The sequence below is a fragment of the Prosopis cineraria genome, unplaced genomic scaffold (genome assembly GCF_029017545.1).
Source record: "Prosopis cineraria cultivar Desert tree isolate PC_DT_omini unplaced genomic scaffold, ASM2901754v1 PC14, whole genome shotgun sequence".
NCBI classification, from domain to species: domain Eukaryota; kingdom Viridiplantae; phylum Streptophyta; class Magnoliopsida; order Fabales; family Fabaceae; genus Prosopis; species Prosopis cineraria.
The window spans coordinates 16,417,307-16,438,851 of record NW_026555345.1 but is presented as its reverse complement, the minus strand read 5'-3'; the positions used below and the strand labels follow the sequence as shown (position 1 = coordinate 16,438,851).

The window sequence follows — 21,545 nt, the reverse complement described above, 5'->3', positions numbered from 1 at the left end:
ATGTAGTAATGATTGTATCACTTTGAGGATAATGACCAAGCATGTTCACGACTTGGCCTAATCTTTCAGATCTCATTCGTGGGAGACGTCAGAACACCACTTGTTAGTCGCCCAATGCCACTCATTAATTCTCCAATATCCCTTGCAAACCTTATCTAAAATGTATCCGTGTTGACATGTTATCACCAGTTGTTAATTGTTTGAGTCCAATTGTAAATGTATTAATGACAGTTGTCACTTTGAGGATAATGACCAAGCATGTTCACGACTTAGCCTAATCATTCAGATCTCGTTCGTGGGAGACGTTAGAACACCACTTGTTAGTCGCCCAATGCCACTGATTAATTCTCCAATACCCCTTGCAAACCTCATCTAAAATGTACCCGTGTTGATATGTTATCACCAGTTGTTAATTGCACGAGTCCAATTGTAAATGTATTAATGACAGTTGTAACTTTGAGGACAATGTCCAAGCATATTCACGACTTGGCTTAATCTTTTAGATCTCGTTCGTGGGAGATGTCAAATCACTACTTGTTAGTTACCCAGTCCCACTCGTTAATTTTCCAAAACCCCTTGCAAACTATAAACTTGTTATTTGTTAAACTCTACTTGTTACTTGACTAATAACACTGGTTAATACATGAATAGTAATCGATCATAAATGTCATGTTAATTCCATAATACCATGACATGATTGCAAATTTCAATACTCCACCTAAAATACATTTCATAATGTGTACATATGTATTGAAACTAAACTTGATTGCAAAAGAGCAATTACAATTGTTAAAAGATTACAAGTCACAATGACATGAAAGATCTTGAATAAGATCATTGCCTTTTGTTTTGGGGTGGCTTGACACTTGAAATGAGTAAATGGGCTTCTATTGATTTTGTGTTACATGGATGGTCCACAAGCTACTAAAATAAGTCAACTCTTAAGGAAGCTAACTCATTCTACAAAACATTTATGAACAAGGTTAATACATTTCCAACTTCACTTGCAATAAGTTTAATAATATAATATTCAAATACATCCTTGAAGTTGTACTTATATATATTTAGGAATTATATAGGTTGGCTAGTCTTTATGCTCTTTGTTAGACCAATATTTCAACAATGTTATGACATGAAGGCCGTATTCATGTCTACATTGTGTAATTTGAAAACAAGATAACGTTAAGATGGTAGACTAATTAATAACAATTTAACATTTAAACCATAAACTTACAAGGTTTCTTGTTTATGAACTGACCCAATTACGACCTTGCAGTTGGGTCATTCTCAAATAGCTTTAGCTTAACCATTGTCAATATCTAAACAAAATTGTCCTTTTGCACTATAAAATTTATCAGCGTGAGTTCAATAAAATTTCATGCCACAAATGTATTAACACATTTGATCTTACACAGCCTTTAGCTATTTTGCTTTTTCCATGAGTCACCGGATCTTTGGTTGCCTTTTTCACTTTCTTTCCTTTCTTGTCAATCTTGCCTTCCTCATTGCCTATCATTGAGTCCAACATATAAAATTTTAGAGTGCTTGGTTCCATCACAAAACAAAACCAGTGGTTAGCAAAAATCACTGGTGTAAATATGTACTCACACTCTCCTATGTTGTAACCTATGTACTTTGGCATAATCTACTTCAAGTTACTATCCAAATTCTAATGTCTTGGATTGCAAACCATTTGGTCCTACAATAATGCATGATGTCAAAAGATGCTTTTGTCAAACAAAATCCATCTAGATAAAGTAAAAACACTATATTTCATTATGAACTCAGTATCAAATATATGCTGCTTCACCCCTGAAGCATGTTCCTTTTGCTCGCCAATTAGGGTCTTGCAAGTTATGGACATAATCTATATAACCAAACAGCATGTTACTTGCACATTAAAGAAATTAAACCATGCCTTAACATAAAAGACCCTACTAACCCAATTACTAATCCATTGGCTAGGACCAAAATGATGGAGTTCATTATATGTTAGATGATATCTAAACATGTCTACTAAGATTCTATATGAGACACATAACAAATAAAAAGTATTTAAATTATTGTACTTAATAGGGAAGTACTTTAATTGGTAAAGTGATCGGACTTACTTTTTACCATCCTTTTTTCCATACCATTGTGAGCACATAAAATATATAAGTTCCTTCTCACTAGCTTTCCTTTTTCAAGGATAGGTAACCAACCATGGAGATTTGATGTGAGGGTTTCTCTCTCTCTATGATCTCCTCACTGCCATAGGTTTTTTCCTTTTCACACCCTCTTCCTTTCCCTGAACTTCTTCCTCCTCCTTATCATCCTCTTCCTTATCATCTTTGTCCTTATTATTGTCTTCTTCCTTCCCACTCTCCTTCTCTTCCTTATCTTCTTTGTTCTCCTCCTCTACCTCCTCCTTATTATCCTCTTCCTTATCCTCTTCTTTGTCCTTATCATTATCTTCTTCCTTCTCACTCTCCTTCTCTTCCTTATCTTCCTCTTCTTCTTCACTCTCATTACTCTGTTCTTTATTCTCCTTCTCCTCTTCTTCTTTATCATTGTCTTCTTCATTCTTGTTCTCCCCTTCTTGCTTATCTTCTTTGTCATCGTCACCCTCTTCTTCATTTGCATTGTCCTCCTCATTATCCTCTTTCTCCTTATACTTCTCCTCCTTTTCGTCCTCCTCTTCCTCCTTCTCTTCTTCGTGGTTGTCATCTTCCTTTTCTTCTTACCTAATCCTTTGAGGTTGATACTTCATCAGCTCCTTGCCAATATAATTCACAATAAAAGTTGTCATCTTAATATATAAATCTTTCAAGTCTTGCCAATATAATCCACAGACACGTGTTATAGATTTGACAACTAAAGTAAGCAAATTAATAACTATCATTACATAATTAACAAGTGGTATAACTCAAATGTTTTTTCCACTTGATCATGAAAGGATAATACTAAAACATTGATCATTAAAGAACTCTTTTGACTAGTGGCAGGGGAATACAAAATCCCATGGTTGCTCTTCCTCTCCAAGTTCACCATTTCACTTAATCTCTCTTCATTCTAATGCTGAAGTGCATCAGTGGGTGGTGGGACACCTTTACTTAAAGTGAAATTTTGAAGAAAACATATCTGCAACATAATTAAAAACTAATATTACTATTATAACAACTACTATAATTGATATAACAATTAAAATAACTACATACATACTAGTAACAATAGCACACAGCCTCCAACATTTTTGCTTCTATGCAGCTTTCATTTCCTCATAACCTCCTTGTACTATTGTATTTCTATGGATAGCTTGTTCAACACAAGGCAAACTATCTCTATGCATTGTTTGTGCATGCCATGACCTTCAACATCCTCTCACTTACACTAGGATAGGCAGTTAGGCAAAGAAGAGTTTCCAACGTGTACAACACAAATAGAAACTCAAAATCATTACTATTTTTTCCCTCTACAATTTTCTCTTTCAATTGGGTGTATGATAATGGAGTGTATTCTTTCTTTAGCTCATCAACAATATCCTTCTCTACCTCTATTGTCACCTTAGCCCCTTCATCAGGTATGCCAAATAGCTTCCCAACATTTACACTTGTCAACTTAATTGACTTCCCTTTAATAGTCATTTTCTATGTTGGAAGACCATAAGTACTCATTAGCTCGGCACATAGCTCTTAAGGAATTTTCTTACAACTAATGTCAAGTAATCTCCCAAAACTAATTTTGTTAACCTTCCTTTTCAACTTCTTGTTTGCTTTCACAAAATCAGCCACTTCTTTGAATTTGCTCAGAGAACATCTCATGTTGAAATGGTGGAACATATTTTTTTGCTTTCCCTTCAACCATTGCCACTTGTCTGTACTACTCCTTCTCCTCAGCACTAAGCTTTTTCGAAGCTTCTGCAACATGTTTTGTAGTGCCTTTAAAAGTGTGGAACTTTCCTTTATTTTTTTCACGAAATTCTTTTCTAAATATTCTAAACCCAGTGATCTGTTGTTTGGAACGCTTCTTTTTACCTTTCTCATCCACCATTTTTTAATATCCCTGAAAAAATTTACACTTATGTTATTTTTAACATTTGACTTGTAAATTCACTATCTTTACTTGTTATCAACTTTCACACACACTTTACAAACCATTTTACTTGTAAACCAAGAGATATTTCATCCAACATCACTTGTAAATCTCTCATACAAGACTTTTAAATTCTGAAGCTTTACTTAGTATCAAGCTTCACAAAACTTAAGACTAACAGATGCTTCATTCAATATCACTTGTTAGCATCCTGTATAACACATGTAAATTGCCTAAGTTTACTTATTATTGACCTTCATACAATTTACAACCAACACTCATTTAATTATTAAGCATCACTTGTTAATCTCCATTATGACACTTGTAAATTCCATAGATTTACTTGTTATCAAGCTTCATAAAATTTACAACCAACAGATATTTCATTCAATATCACATGTTAGCATCCTACATAACACAAGTAAATTGCCTATGTTTCCTTGTTATTGACCTTCATATAATTTACAGCTAGAAAATTTTTCTTTCAGTATCACTTGTTAATTTCGTATATCAGTCTTGTTAATTTCCAATATTTACTTGTCATTTTTCTTTCTTTCATTTATAAACCAACAACCCCACATATATGTTGTTCAGATACTATGAATAACTAGTAAATTATCTAACAACAATTGCAAATCACTAGACTAACTTCATTTTTTTAACATCATATTCCATTTTCAAAACATAAATCATGTGGGAAAGTAAGGGTAAAAAATTAACACACCCAACAACTAGAAAAGTCTTTACACTAAATGGTGACCAAAGTTACTATCAAAAGGAAGAGGGATACCGGTGACTGAGTGTATTTGGAAAAGAGAATACTTTGCTTTCTCGCTTGTGTATACGCCATCGACGGTAAAACACGAAATCCCTCAAGACAGGAGTGACAATGTTAGTAGAAATTTAGCTGAAGATAAGGATGCAGACCAAAAAGTCTCAACCTTGATGAAGACAAATAGAGAGAAGTTGAAGCTGGCGCTTCTTTCTTCAAAAAAAGGTCTTCGTCGTTCTTTCGCTGTCACTTGAAAACTAAACTCGTTTGTTTAGTATTTGCATTGAGGGTAGTTTCATCTTTTCCTCATCAAACTTATTTTTAGTTCAATCCTAGGAGGCTGAACTAAAATTTTACAATCTTTTGAGAGCCACCTAAAGATATCTTCCTTCCACGGTCCTTAAATGAAATTCTCCCTAAAATTAACAAGAAAAAATAGCAAGAAATTGTCAGTTCTTCTATAAAAACAATAATTAGTGAGGAAAATGATGATATACTTATCTAAAAAGGACTTTTACAGATATAGCCCATGTTACAGATAAACCAAACAAATAGCCCAACATTTATTATATTTTGTATTATAGCCAGTTTATTATATTTGTCAACGATATACCTTTGTTTATCAATAATAAACCCCTTATAAATTTCAAAATTTCAATGATAAAGCTCTTGTATATAACTGACAAACCCTTTGTATATCAATGTGAACCTGCTGTATTTCTAAATTTTCAAAAATTTAGTCCATATTTTCTAAATATAAGATTTTTTTTACCAGTAGGCCAATTTATCCTATCTAAAATGAGAAAATTAGTGCGGGATTTTATATTCATCTATAAAATATGATAATTAGAGAGGAAATTAGCAATGTATTTTTGTACCTCTCTAAGAATAATAATGAGTGAGGAATTTTAATGTCTCCTTAAAATGATATAATTAGCGATAAAATTAACAACACATTTTAATACCTCTCTATAAAATATTATTAACAAGAAAAATAGTGAGACATGTTTGTGCTTCTCTAAAATAAGAAAATTATTGAAATGTTAAAATTGAAAAAGTTTGGATGATTTTAATCAAAATCAATTTTAGAGATATAAATTACAAAAAGGACATATATTTTATAATTTAAACATTGTTAAAGCTGCACAAGATTGATATTATGTTTTATCTATTTAACAAATAAAATATAGAATGAAAAAAAAGTCACAAAGTTTAGAATTTTTTATAATTAAGTCCCCGACAATTTTTTTTTGAAAATACGTTGCAAATATTGATTGAAATAGTTGAAAACAAAAACCTTAATTACAAAATGAGAGTTGTATTTAAAATATAAATGCCTTATTTGCAGTTAGAACTGTTGAATTTATTATTATTTGAATTAATATTTACAATTGATTTTTTAGAAAATTTTGTCAAGACCTATCTATTGAACCATATATTTTAATGATTACATAACTAAGAGAAATGGTTTGCTATTTGTGCAAATCAATTATTATAATCCTAAGTGACAAAAGCTCAAGAGCATAAAAAACAAGAGAAGATTTAGTTTAAATAGGTTGTTTGTTTTATCTTCTCTTAGATTCAATGTTAAAAAAAATTGAGAACAAATTTTATACTTTACATGGTAAGAATGTTTCATATTAGAACATGTCATAAACTTAAAAGTCCTAGAACTTCAATATCAAACACTTAAAATGCATTTTGTGTCCATTGTCTAACACACGCTTGTCTTGTAAGGCAAACACACATGTTTCAACCTTCAGCAATGTATTATAAGACTTAATGGATCTAGTCCAAGCTTGTGTTGGAACCAATACATGCTTGTTTTTAGTGTTCAGAAGCCTTGTTCTTCAATAACCTCTAGTAGGCGCTTGTCTTGGAAAAGATGCATGCATGTTTGAATGTCCTAGTGAAAGCAATTGTTCTAAGTTTGACTAAAATTTGCTTGACTTAGTATGAGCATACATTTGATCTAGTACTTACCCAAGAATTAGCTTATATGATCTACTCATGCTTGAGTGCATGGTAACATACATGTGTTCCTTGTGTGATACACACTTGTTTGAGTTTCAACACTTAGAGTTTTCAAGTCTGACTTAGAGAGCATTGAACTTTAACAAGCCAATTCATCTAGAACCTTGAATGAGTTTGGCTCTTATTTTTGTGAAGATTTAGACCATGTTTCTTGTTCTTTTGCATTTGATCCCTCTTCACATTTGGATAGGAGTTTTCTAAGTGTTGAAATAGGTGAAAATGAGGCTCAAACTATGGCTATTCTAGTACAAAATGAAGCAAAATTTGAGAAGCAAGAAAATGACAAGCATACTAGGAATTCTTTAATTAGTTGGCTAAGGAGACTAATAAGGAGGATTAGGACTTAGCCAAGTAAATTCAAGTGAAGAAGATCCCTCCTAACATTTTAGAGCCTCTTTAATTAGATCTTAAGCCATTGCCTTCACATTTGAGAGACTCTTTCTTAAGAGATGGTGATAAACTTTTTATTATTGTCTCTTCTTCTCTTACTCCTATTGAAGAGTCATTATTGCTTGATCCATTATTGCATGATTTTTCTCTTCCCCCTTTTAGTGGAGTTGAGTACTATTTGATGGTTTTACATAATGACTTATATCTCTATAGTCTATCTTGTGCACATGATGTTTTAGATGGAAAAATTGAATTCCTTATTAGAACATTCTCATTTCATTTAGGAAATCTTCAATTTAACTTGTTTTTATCTGATAATGTGCCTTCATGCCAATCTAGTACACCCTACTTATTATATGATGATTTGAGTTTACTAGTCTTTATTGGTTGTGTTAGGTACTTAAATGGTTCATTATCACATTTCCATCACTTAAGTATGATATTTTCTTTAAGGATTGAGAGTAAGGATCATAGTGGAAGTTCTTCTTCTCAACTTGAGGCCCTCCATTACAAAGATTCTCCATAAGATCCTCAAGGTCGTATCTCCTCTTATACTCTTTACTTGGTTGAATTGTTCACAAATCACACATGTGGAGAACTTTTGTATGCTTATATCTTGTACACTTTTTGACATAATAGGAGAACTTCAATAAGGCACATATGTGGTTTACTACTTTGCTTATGAATATGTTTTAGGATGATTATTTTGTAGTCCAAGCATGGGGAAGGTATGACAATTCTCATTAGGTTAAAAAATTAGGAATAAAGTAATAGGATTCTTTTTCTTTCTAGGTTGCATATCATGCATTACATACTTAGTTGCATTACTTCTTTTCACTTTCACTTGCATTCATGTTTGAGCTTACCTTGCCATATCATTAGTTCTGTTTGCATTGAGGACAATGCAAGTTTTAAGTATAGGGAAAGGAATTAGGATTGCATTCATATGCATTTCCATAAGGGTGGTTTTTGGTGAAAATTTTCAAAAATGCTTGAGTTTGATTTCAAAATCAATAAAATGTTTTGTTTTGAAAGTAATTAGGAGGAAAGTCTTAGAAAAGATTGCTTTTTTGAAATGACATGTGAAACCAAAGCTGTTTGACTATAATTAGGGTTGGATTAGATTGTGCATCTATCTCTACATGTGAGAGATAATATAACCTTATTGGAAGAACACCTTGAGCCTTCATGCCTATTCCATTTTTATGAATATTTGGTCTCCTAGAACTTGTCTTTCCCCTTAGTCAAGCTTGTACAAATTGACCTATTTTGCTACCCCTTGAGCCTTCATCTTCCAAAAAAATCCATCTCATTTTCATTTTTCATGATGCATACCTCATCATCCTTAAAGTGACTTAAATGTAATGTATGGTTTTAATGATGAATGCAAGAGTTAAAAACATGAAAGAAATGCATGATGTGTCTTGGCCTTATTATTATTTTATGCACTTTTGTTCATTCTTGATAAATATTTATGTTATATTGCTCATATGTGCTTATTAGATACTTAGGAACCAAGAAGAAGAAAATAGAAAAAAAATGAAAAAAAAATTGAAAGAGAAATACAAAAAAAAAAAAGAGAAAGAAAGAAATAAGTACTTGAAAAGAAAGGAAAAAGAAAAAAAAATCAAAGACAAAAAGTCTTGGAAAAAGAAAGAAAAAGGAAAAGAGGAAACAAAAGAAAGAAGGAATAAAATGGTTTCAAGTATTCATTCATTTTATATTTTGGTTGTATTTTTATGCTATATGTTATGCACTTGAGCATTTACAAATAGAACTTGTGCATTGGTTTCTACTTGAAAGGGATAAATGCATCTACATGAGTCTTAGCTTCATCATCCATATCATTCCACACACTACATACCCTTAAAAGTCCTAATGATTCTAACATGCATGCTCTTTTAAGTAGTAAAGGGGTAAGGGGATTACAAGCCTAAGGTGGGTCATTCTATATGTGGTGATGAGTGAGGGAAAGAAACACTTATCCTTGAGTGTTTATTCTTTCAACTTAGTTGGTGGTTGAATTATTTTTGAAGATTCTTTTGTAGCAAATGTTCTTGGCATAACATTGATTGTTAGAAAGGCATGAAGATACAAGTTTGAAACCTAATCTTCCTTGATCTCTAAATTGATTTTTGGAAAGCTTTTGCTTGGGAGTGCAAAAGTACAAATGTAGGGGGGAATTGACATATTGTATTATTTGCATACATTTAAGATGATATTCTTACATTATTGCATTCTCAAAAGCTTAATTCTTATATACTTAGGCATTTCTAGGCCTTTGGAATCAATTAGTGCTCACTCTTAACCTAAGGGTATTTTGGTTATTTTGACAATTTTTGGGCATTTTTAGGATATTAGCTTAGTTTGTGTCTTTTGTCTTTCTACAATCAATGGAATAAATTTGAGATTTAAATTCATTCTAAATTGCAAAAAGACATCAAAAGATATAAGTCATAGAACGTTTCAAGACAAAGACATTAATACTAGGTTTTCATGTTTTATAATCTAAGAACTTGGAAATGGCATTGTATCTTGAATTTGGCTTTGAATTTTGATTTGAAATTTTGCATACATCATTTAATCATTCTTATGTGTATAATTGAAGATGCAAACAAGGATTTGGAAGAAGATTAAATGGCCAAGAGATTGGATTATAAGACAAACTACAAAAGCAAGAAGATCCTAGAGTGACACGTGTGCTAGTTGATCCTAAGAGCTTCTAATGGCTCTAAGCCTTGAAGATTTTGACCAAGCAGCCATTAAATCATCCTTTCATCATCATTTTAGAAGTGTTAGTTAGTTTTGATCACCTATAATCCACTCCCTTTCACTTATTTTACATCCTCACATGTTAACCAAGTGAGCTGAATGTGATTTACAAAGTGAACACCTCATTAAACATATTGTTTTTGTCACCCACTCCCTCACACATTCTATGCACTTCATAATTCTAAATCTACCCTCATTTCATTTTCTCTTTATTTTCTCTCATTCTCTTTCCTTCCAACCACTATTCTCCTCTTCTCAATGAAGGTTTAAATCTATAGAAGCCATTAAAGGAGGAATCTCTACATAAATTATGAAGAGAACCATCATGAGTAACTAGACCTTTTCAAAGCTCTTCAAGGAGAGGAAGCCTATGCTTGAGTTTTTCTAACCTTACTCTTCATTTCATTTTTCTTGTGTTTCTTCTCATCTTCTTCTTTGGTTATTTCATTGGTGTTCTTGATGATTCAATCTAGATCTTAGTTGTTTCATCTTGGCCAAATTTCTTGTTTAAAGGAGAAGAAGATATGTACTTGATTCTTGACTTCATTGTGCACTTAAGGTGTTTGTGTTTATGCTTCAAGGTTTTGATGTATGAATGTAGTTCATTCCAATCTCTTGCTGTGATTATTGATAAAACACATTTATTACACACTTTTCTATATCAATAAGGACCAGTTCTAAGGTTTTATTATCTCAAAGTACACATATTACATTAGAATTGAAAATTTACCTAAGTGTCTAGGTTTTGTGCACTAGGGGTATTTTGGTTCAAAAATAAACTCTTGAGAAAATGTATGAGAAAAATTGAAAAAATATATTTTACATGCAGAAGAAGAGTGATCAAATTATATCTTACAAACTCATTTTAGTTTGTGACTAATTAAATAAAAGTCAACACTTTTCATTGACTTCATCAAGTGTGCTTGTTTGACCTATTTTTTGGTTTGCATTTGTGTGAAAAATTTTATATAATTTTATATACCCAAGAACTTGGATATTTTAATAAATCATCCTTTCTAAATATGAGTACAAAGTTTCACTTTAATTAGATTTTATGATGTCACATGTTATTAAATTAAATTATGTGTATTTTGTGACATAAATGATGACATATGACTTATGCATTATTTAGGCAAATGAAGTCAAAGCTTTATGAAGTAAAAAGCTGATGTGTGGGGCATGTTTTTGTCTTAATTGGGTGGAATAGATCAGCTTAAAATGTGGATGATGCATGGGATTAACTTGACACACATTAGAATCATTTAGAAGCCAATAGGAGAGTGCCACCTAATAAGCTCTTCCCATGTGACTTAGTCCCAATTGCTTTTAATTTTATTTTGAAGCTAACAAAATACACATCCTATTTAGCCACAGATTCATATTCACACACACATTTTGATATTCTCTTTCATTCTCTCTCTCTAGCTCATCTTATTATTCATTTTCTCCTCCTTCTCTTTACCTAAACCTACACATCCATCACCATTCAATTCACTTCCAACCATTAAATCCACTAAATTACTCCACCATTCTCATCCTCCTTTTTAGCTACCAAACTGTTGGAAATTGTGCCTTAGGCCAATCATTATACTATGTACATTGTTATTTAATGAATTTCTCTTTTGTTATCATAACAATTGCATGTTCAATATGATAACTATATCCCTGGACAGACTATAATAATTGTCCTAAATGTCTCTGGTAACTTATCTTTGAGGGATCATAGATGAAACAAGACTGGTATGACTTTGATTAATTATAGAGATGTAAATTAAAGTCATAGGCACTTGAAAGAGTACAAGGTATTAGACCGACCCGCTATGAGAAAGCTGCATAGTATAAGTCATAAGCTTTTCTCATATGTAAATACATCACTAAGCTCTTTGACCTGAGATCAACATGGATTCCTGCATCATGACCACTGAACTTTGACCTAGTCAAAAGTCACCTTTGACCGAGTGATCATAAAGGCTATGATTGAGTTTAGTGATATTCATGCAGAGAAATATGAGTGGTCAAGATGGAATTTATCCCTCACATTAAGTGAGAGATATTACTGGGCCCCTCCATAAGTAAGACTGAGAAAATGTATGGCCATACTACAATGAAAAGGGTTTTTTCATTGCTACTATCAGTCTATTTAGAGATCAAAAAAGTAATGGTTAGGTAAAGGAGGATGACAATTCCATGTCTCATACTTGACCGAAATATCGTGTGACAAAAGGGATGTGATATGGTTGCATGATAGGTTACATTGGATCATCGATCCTCATGTGAATTGGGTAGTTGCAATATCTTGCTAGAGGCTACTTGTAACTTGTAGGCTAATAGCGTAATTAGCCCATTGTCAATTTCATATAGGCCTACAGGGTCACATACAAAAATGGCCCAACTCGAGCTATAATGTCAAAGTTCATTGTATCTGAAATATGTCTAGATTCAATGAATGTAATATAGGGTGAATAAATATTATATATATATATATATTTAAATATTTATTTGATAAATATTTATATATATTTATATGAAATATAAAATTCAAAATCTAATTATATATATATGTATATGTGTATATATATATATATTTTTTGAAATATATATATATCCATATATGTATACATATATATATATATCATATATATATATATGATATATAAAATTAAATATAGATAATATAATATATATATATATATTTAAAATATGTATGTATATATATATATTCATATATATATATATGTAATATAATATATATGTGATATATATGTGTGTGTGTGTGTGTGTGTGTGATATATATATTATATTATATTATATTATATTATCTTATGTTAGTTTTAAATTTAATTTTATATGATAGATTAAACTTAATAACTAACATGATAAGAGAGAATATCATGTCAGTTTTATAATTTGAATTTATAAGATAAATTTAAATTAGATATGATATTATGGATTAAATTTATAAGATAAATTTAATTAAATTTTCATGAGCTTTTAAGTGGAAGACAAAAAACCTTATCTATATACTATATATAGATAGGGACATCCTAATAAAGATAGAGAAAGAGTTAGAAAAGTTCTGACGGCAAAAATACTCTAAGAGCCACGAAACACCCTATAAAAAGAAAAATTAACGTTCAAAGAAGAACAGACGCTGAGAGTGCTAGCACACTGTTCGAGTTAGAGAGCTATTCGTGTGGATACCGGTAGAGGGAGTAGATCTATGTTGTCAGCTCCTGAGATCCAAACATGCGAAAGGTAACTCTTTTATCTACCTTGACTTAAACGAGTTCGTTTGGTCCATATCAAGATAAGGACTTTAAAATTTTAATCTTCCGCTGTGCCTCCCTATCCAACAGTGGTACTAGAGCCCGGTCAAATTTTTATTTAAGTTGGGTTTTGGTTGATTACGTTCTTAAATCTTTATGTGATGAACTTCTTTAGATGAACATTGCTTTAGGATTTTTAAAATTTATATGTGATATTTTTAAAATCTATATATATGTTTTTCATGTGATATTTTTGAAACATATATATCTATAAACTCATTTTATATATATTCAAATTTATATGAATTTAAATAAATTAATATGATTAATATTTATCTACATGATGTGCGTTCTCAATATGACTAATGTTCGTCCATATGATGTGCGTTCTTAATGTCATTATTGTTCGTTCACGTTCTCATATGATTTAGGGTGGACTGTCAATATGATTGATGAATCCAAAGGGTCTGAGGTAGTGGGACTGCCATGGTTAACTCTGCGTAGCGTAATAATCTAATTCACAATTTATAGCCTTTTATTATATATGAATTGTTTATTTGTTATGTTTTCTTTGCCTTGAAGTTGTTTGGGTATGATGACATATATGGCTCTAGTTTTACAAGGATTGTAAACTTTAAATATGGCTTGCGTGTCGTGCCTCTCTTTATAAACTCTAAATGTACATTCTCTTCTCATCTCAATCCGCTCATATGAATAAATGAGGTTTCTTGATGTAATTTATCTTCTTAGAGAGGTCCTCTCATTGGCTTGGGATGGACATAGATTAGGTGAGCCATATTATGTCATGTTTAATTATGTTTTTGATTAGATCATAATATGCATGATTTTGTATGAGATACAACTGCTTTTACTTTACACATTTATTAAATTAATAAATAAACCCTCTAATCAAAATCTTAAGTCATAATGCCACCAATTAATGAATACTTGTCAAAATCTAGATCACTTAAATGTAGGATCCACCAAAGTAGATACATTTAGGTTATGTTGGTGAGACAAGCGTGAGTAATGGTGCTATTCACAAAGATTCATTATTGTTTGACTTAATTGAGATTTTCAAAATGGTTTTCGATCTCAAGGCATTAGATGGGATTGAACATGCCAGATCATATAATGATTGAATCCCATGAAGATCTAAGAGTTACATATGATGTAATTGGTAAATGAGTTACCTACCTAAATAACTTAATTTTAAGTGTCTTGCTAAAGTAGACTTAAGTTTAAGTGAAATATGGGTCTTAGCCCACTAATCCAATTTGAGGGTTGTTAGTTTTAGTGGGAGATATAAAATTAACTTTATGTATTTTATTGTAGAATCATATCGACTAGTAACACTGCTACCCTATCATTGCGATCAGTCCTTGAGAAGGACAAACTCAATGGGACAAACTTTCTTGACTAGTTTAGGAACTTGAGAATTGTTCTCAATCAGGAAAGAAAGGCTTATGTCTTGGATGAACCTATTCCTGAGGAGCCTGTGGCCAACACTCCAAGAGCTCAAAAATACAAAGCACACCAATGGCTTGGTGGATGTAGGATGCCTAATACTAGCTACCATGGTTCCAGAACTTCAAAGAGATTTGGAACACATGAAGGCTTATGAGATAATTATACATCTCAAGGAAATATTCCAGCAACAAGCAAGGCAAGAGAGGTATGAGACCACAAAGGCCTTATACTCCTGTAAGATGGCTGAGGGTGCATCAGTTAGCACTCATGTTTTAAAGATGAAGAGCTATATTGATCATCTTGAGAGGCTTGGATTTCCCTTAAGCTAGGAGTTGGCTATAGATTTGATCTTGAACTCACTCCTAGAAAGTTATGACCAGTTTGTTATGAACCATAACATGAATGACATAGAGAAATCCATTTTTGAACTGTATGGTTGCTTAAGACTGCTGAGCAAAACATTAAGAAAAAGCCTAGCACTGTTTTGATGGTTCAGAAAGGAAAGGGTATGAAAAAGAAAGGCAAAGGCAAGGGTAAGGGAAAGGGTAAAGGCTCAGATGGTAAGACCAAAGAGTCGAAAAAGCCTGAAACCAAGCCTCCAGCTAAGAAGGCAAAGCCTCTAAAGGAAGGAGTTTGCTTCTTTTGCAATGAATCGGGTCATTAAAAGAGAAACTGCAAGCTCTACCTAGAAGATATGAAAAAGAAGAAGGATAACGGGGTTGCTCCTTCAGGTATTTATGTTAAAGACATTCACCTTTCTACTTCTTCTGTATGGGTATTAGATACTACATGTGATTCTCACATTTGTATAAATGTGCAGGGTCTCAGAAACAGTAGAAAGTTGATGAAGGGCGAAGTGAACCTACGAGTTGGAAATAGAGCAAGAGTTGCTTCTTTAGTTGTAAGCACTTATAAATTACTTTTGCCTAGTGGGCTTTTGTTAGTTTTGAACAATTACTATTATGTTCCTGCTTTGAGTAGCAACATTGTTTCTCTTTCTTATTTGGATAAGGAAGGTTTTACTTCCATTACTGAGAATGGTAAATGTTCTATTTATCGAAATCACATTTTTTATGCTAATGGTGATTTGCATTTTGGTCATTATCTTTTAAATTTGGAACATCCTAGTATTGAAGACATCTATAATGTAACTACCAAAAGGATCAAATTGAACAATTTGAATCTGACCTACCTATGGCATTGTCATCTCGGCCATATAAATGAGAAACGCATTTCTAAGCTCCATCAAGATGGACTTCTCAACTCGTTTGATTTTGAATCTTATGACACTTGTGAATCTTATTTATTAGGAAAGATGACAAAAGCACCTTTTACTAGGTATAATGAGAGGTCTAATAACTTATTGGGACTTATACATACAGATGTATGTGGACCAATGAGTACAACTGCTAGAGGGGGTTATCTGTACTTCATTACCTTTATTGATGGCTACAGTAGATATGGATACATCTACCTAATGAAACACAAATCTAATGAAACACAAATCTAAATCTTTTGAAATGTTCAAAGTATTCTAAAATGAAGTATAAAATCAACTTGGCAAGACTATTAAAACTCTTCAATTTGATCGAAGAGGTGAATATTTAAGCCAAAAATTCATTGATCATCTAAGGAGTTGTGGGATAGTCTCACAATTAACTCCTCTAGCAACACTACAATGGAATGGTGTTTTTGAGTGAAGAAATCAGACATTATTAGATATGGTTCGATCCATGATGAGTCAAGTAGATCTTCCACCATTCTTTTGGGGCCATGTACTAGAAACAGCTGCGTTCACACTGAACTGTGTTCCATCTAAGGTAATTGAGAAGACATTATATGAGATATGGACTGGGAAGAAACCTAGTTTGTCTTTTCTCAAGATTTAGAGAAGTGAGGTTTATGTTAAAAAATAAGCCTCAGACAAGTTAGCACCCAAATCCACAAAGTGCCTTTTTGTGGGGTATCCTAAAGAAACAAAGGGATACTATATCTACAATCCCACCGATAACAAAGTGTTTGTAATTTGAAATGGTATCTTTCTAGAAAGAGAATTTATCTCTAAAAGAACCAGTGGGAGCAAGATACATCTTGAAGAAATTCAAGAACCATAAAATAGCACAGAGTCACAAATGAAAAACTGAGAAGACTCATAAGAAGTAAATGAGCCTACTCAAATAACACAAGGCCCACGAAGGTCTTATAGGACACAGCATCATACTCAGATATATGGATTTCTGATTGATGAATGTCGCGATGTGTTGCTCATTGAACACAATGAACCAACTACCTACTAAGAAGCTATAGTGGGACCAAATTCTGAGAAATAGCTAAATGCTATGAAGTCTAAAATGCAATCCATGTACGATAATAAGGTATGGACCTTAATCAATCTACTTGAAGGAATAAAAACCATTGGGTGTAAGTGGGTTTTTAAGGAGAAAACTGACATGGATGGCAAAGTAAATGTCTTTAAGGCACGATTGGTTGTAAAAGGATTTACCCAAACTCATGGTGTAGACTATGTTGAAACCTTTTCACCCATTGCAATGGCCAAATCAATCAGAATCCTCCTTGCCATTGTAACATATTATGACTATGAAATATGGCAGATGGATGTTAAAACAGCAATCCTTAATGGACGTCTACTTGAGGAAGTGTACGTGACACAACCTAAAGGTTTTGTGCGTCCAAAGGACTTTGGAAAGGTGTACAAGCTTTAAAGATCCATTTATGGATTGAAGCAAGCATCTCAGAGCTGGAATCAACGTTTTAATGAAGTAATCAAAGAGTTTAGATTCATTTAAAATATTGATGAACCTTGTGTTTATAAAAGGGTTAATGGCAGCACAGTTATATTTCTAGTACTATATGTAGATGATATCTTACTTATTGGGAATGGCATTCCTACCTTGCAGAATGTCAAGTCTTGGTTAGGAAAATCTTTCTCTATAAAGGATTTAGGTGAAGCCACTTACATCTTTGGGATTAAGATCTATAGAGATAGATCTAAAAGGCTGATAGGCTTAAGTTAAAGCACATACATAGACAAGATATTATACAAGTTCAGTATGTAGGATTTAAAAAGGGGTTTCATCCCTATGTCTCATGGCATTCATCTCAGCAAAGGCCAGTGTCCTAGTACACAAAATCAATGAGATCACATGAGTAAGGTTCCATATGCCTCGGCAATTAGATTTATTAGGTATGCCATGCTGTGCACTCAATCGGATGTTTCATTTACCTTAAGTATGACCAGCAAATACCAAGCAGATCCAGGAGAGGATCATTAAACTAATGTCAAGAATATCCTAAAGTACTTAAGAAGGACTAAGGATTTATTCTTGGTATATGGCGGATTGGATGATGAGCCAGTTGTAATAGGTTACACAGATGCAAGCTTCCAAACTGACCAGGATAACCTTAAATCACAATCAGGATATATGTTCACCTTAAATGGTGGGGCAGTGAGCTAGAAGAGCTTAAAGCAGAGCACAATAGCTGATTCTGCAACAAAAGCTGAGTATATAGCAGTATTAGATGCAGCTAAGGAAGCTGTTTAGATCAGGAAGTTCATTGTTGAACTAAGAGTGGTGCTTAGCATCTCAGATCTAATAAACTTGTTCGCTGACAATAGCAGTGCAATTGCACAGAGCAAGGAGCTAAGGTCACACTAAAAGACTAAGCATATACTCAGGTGTTTCCACCTTATCAAAGAGATCAATGATAGAGGTGATATAAAAATATGCAAAGTAGCAAGAGAAGACAATGTTGCTAATCCTCTTACAAAGCCTCTTACATAGGTGAAGCATAAACGTCATGTCAGGAGAATGGGAATTAGATAAATTAATGATTGTACCTAGTGCAAGTGGGAGGATGTTAGAAATTCCTTAGGGCTAATCATTGTACTATACACATTGTTATTTAATGAATTTCTCTTTTGTTGTCATAACAATTGTATGTTCAATATGATAACTATATCCTGGACAGACTATAGTGATTGTCCTAAATGTCCCTAGTCGGTTATCTTTGAGAGATTATAGATGAAACAAGACTGGTATGACTTTGATTAATTATAGAGATACAAATTAAAGTCATAGGCACTTGAAAGAGTACAAGGTACTGGACCGACCCGCTATGAGAAAGCTGCATGGTACAAGTCATAAGCTTATCTCATATGTAACTATATCACTAAGTCTTTTGACCTGAGATCATCATAGATTCCTACATGATGACTACTGAACTTTGACCTAGTCAACAGTCACATTTGACCGAGTGATCATGAAGGCTATGATTGAGTTTAGTGATATTCATGCAGAGGAATATGAGTGGTCAAGATGGAATTTGTCCCTCACATTAAGTGAGAGATATTACTGAGCCCCTCGATGAGTAAAACTAAGAAAATATATAGCCATACTACAATAAAAAGGGTTTTTCCATTGCTACTGCCAGTCTATTCAGAGATCGAGAAAGTAATGATCTGGTAAAGGAAGGTGACAATTTCATGTCTCATACTTGACCGAAATATCACGTGACAAAAGGGATGTGATACTACAATGAATTTGAAATATGTCTAGATTCAATGAATGTAATATAGGGTGAATGAATTATATATATATATATATATATTTGAATATTCATTTGATAAATATTTATATATATTTATATGAAATATAAAATTTAAAATATAATTATATACATATATAAATATATTCGAAATATATATATATATCTGATATATATATAATATATGTATATGATATATAAAATTAAATATATATATATATATAATATAACATATATATATATTTTCGTATATATATAATATAATATGTATATGTGATATATATTATATTATATTATATTGTGTTAGTTTTAAATTTAATTTTATATGATAGATTAAATTTAATAACTAACATGATATGAAAGAATATCATGTCAGTTTTATAATTTAAATGTATAGGATAAATTTGAATTAGATATGATATTATGGATTAAATTTATGAGATAAATTTAATCAAATTTTTGTGGGCTCTTTAAGTGGAAGATAAAAACCTTGATCCATATATTATATATATATATATAGATAAGGATGTGCTTCATGAGGACATAAAGAATTAGAAAAGCTCTTACAGTAAAAGCACTTTGAGAGCCACGAAACAGAACTAACGTTCAAAGAAGAACAAATGCTGGGAGCGCTAGCATGCTGTTCAAGTTAGAGCACTATTCATGTGGATACCAGTAGAGGGAGTAGATCTACATTTTCAGCTCCTGAGATCTAAACTCTTGAAGAGAACACGCGCCAAGTTTGAAGAAAAAAAGGTAACTCTTCTATCCATCTTGTCTTAATTGAGTTTGTTTAGTTCTTATTAGGATAGGGACTTTAAAATTTTAATCTTTTGCTATGCCTCCCTATCTAACAATGACTTGAGTTGGTCCTCTATTACATTAGGGTTATTTTAGTATTATTTTAACGATTAAGCGACAAACTGCCTCAACTATTAACAACAATCTACATAAAATTAGTACCCAGAGTCAGTTATCAAATTGACTAAAAGCATTGATAATAACACTTAACGTCTAAATGTTAGCACTTACCCTTCTTAAGTTCAATTTACCCTTTTAAATCCCATTTTCCACTTATTTCACCCTTGATCCACTCATTTCCAAGCTTTTATCCATTTTTCCCTTTCTAAATTTAACCAATTTAAGTGCATAGCTTCAAAGTTTTATCATTCACTTCCAAACCAGTTGTAAAGTCTTAGTTTAATTCTGAAGAGTATTTTTATTACTAAAGGGTAAGAAAACAACCCCTTAAAACTTCCAGATTCAATTTCCCAATAGCTTAAACAAGGAGAAATTAGTGTAAAATCGAAGGTTAAGATAGTACAAAACTTACCTAGTAAACAACAGGTCAGAAATATCTCCCGAACTCTCAAAACTTCTTGCCTTAACACAGCCTTCTCTCTTCTCTACTCTCCTATACTTATTTTCCTCTTTTCCCCTCTAGTCTCACGAGCTAACCCATGTACTTAAAACCAAAATTCTATGCCATATGCTGTAGCAAACTTAGCATTAGCTGCAGCACGTGGCACAGTGAGGGAATTCCTCACTGTGCTCATACGCTTCACTTCACATTAAAATGCTTCAACTTGAATCTAGCCATTTAACATCCTATGGGGTCAAAACAACATCTGTAACCCTCCCCCATATCCACTAGATACAAGAGAAGATTAACTAAATCACCACATCAATCACACCAATTAGTAATCAAATATTTTGTTTGAAAAGCTTAGGCCCAAGACTCATTTTACAATACCATTAAAATCATAATACATCAAACAATATGCAGCAGAAACACATCATATGCCTCTAAAACCATGTCCAATCAGAGTGATTTAAGTGCCCATATATAGCTTATCACATAAGCTAACTAATAAGATAGGTTTGGACATGATCTAATGGTCCAATCAAAATTTGGACACCTGAGTGCAAATCACTTTTTCAAAGAATTTCACACACCCAAGCACTCAAATCGATCCATTTGTCTCATTAGACTACACAAGGCCTTGACCTAAGTCCAAAATGACCTAACACACTTGATTAATCACATTACATCATAGATATACACGTATATCAAAATTTGGCTATTCAATAGCCTATTTTCACATTTTACAAAATTTCACCACTTATCACAAACTGGCCTACTTGGCCCTTTTCACCATAAATTTACATATATCCACATTCATAACATATATCCACATTCA

The 21,545-nt window shown here is 32.4% G+C and overlaps 1 protein-coding gene across 1 annotated transcript; it reads right to left on the bottom strand.

The window, feature by feature from the left end:
* Positions 1–2,236: 2,236 nt before the first annotated feature.
* Positions 2,237–3,626, bottom strand: LOC129292341 (uncharacterized). Its single transcript, XM_054929912.1, has 3 exons — positions 3,351–3,626; positions 2,515–2,713; positions 2,237–2,433 (listed from the first exon to the last, which is right to left on the bottom strand). Exons 1-3 carry the CDS (start codon positions 3,624–3,626, stop codon positions 2,237–2,239), a joined length of 672 nt encoding a protein of 223 aa, XP_054785887.1.
* Between the last annotated feature and the right edge of the window lie 17,919 nt (positions 3,627–21,545).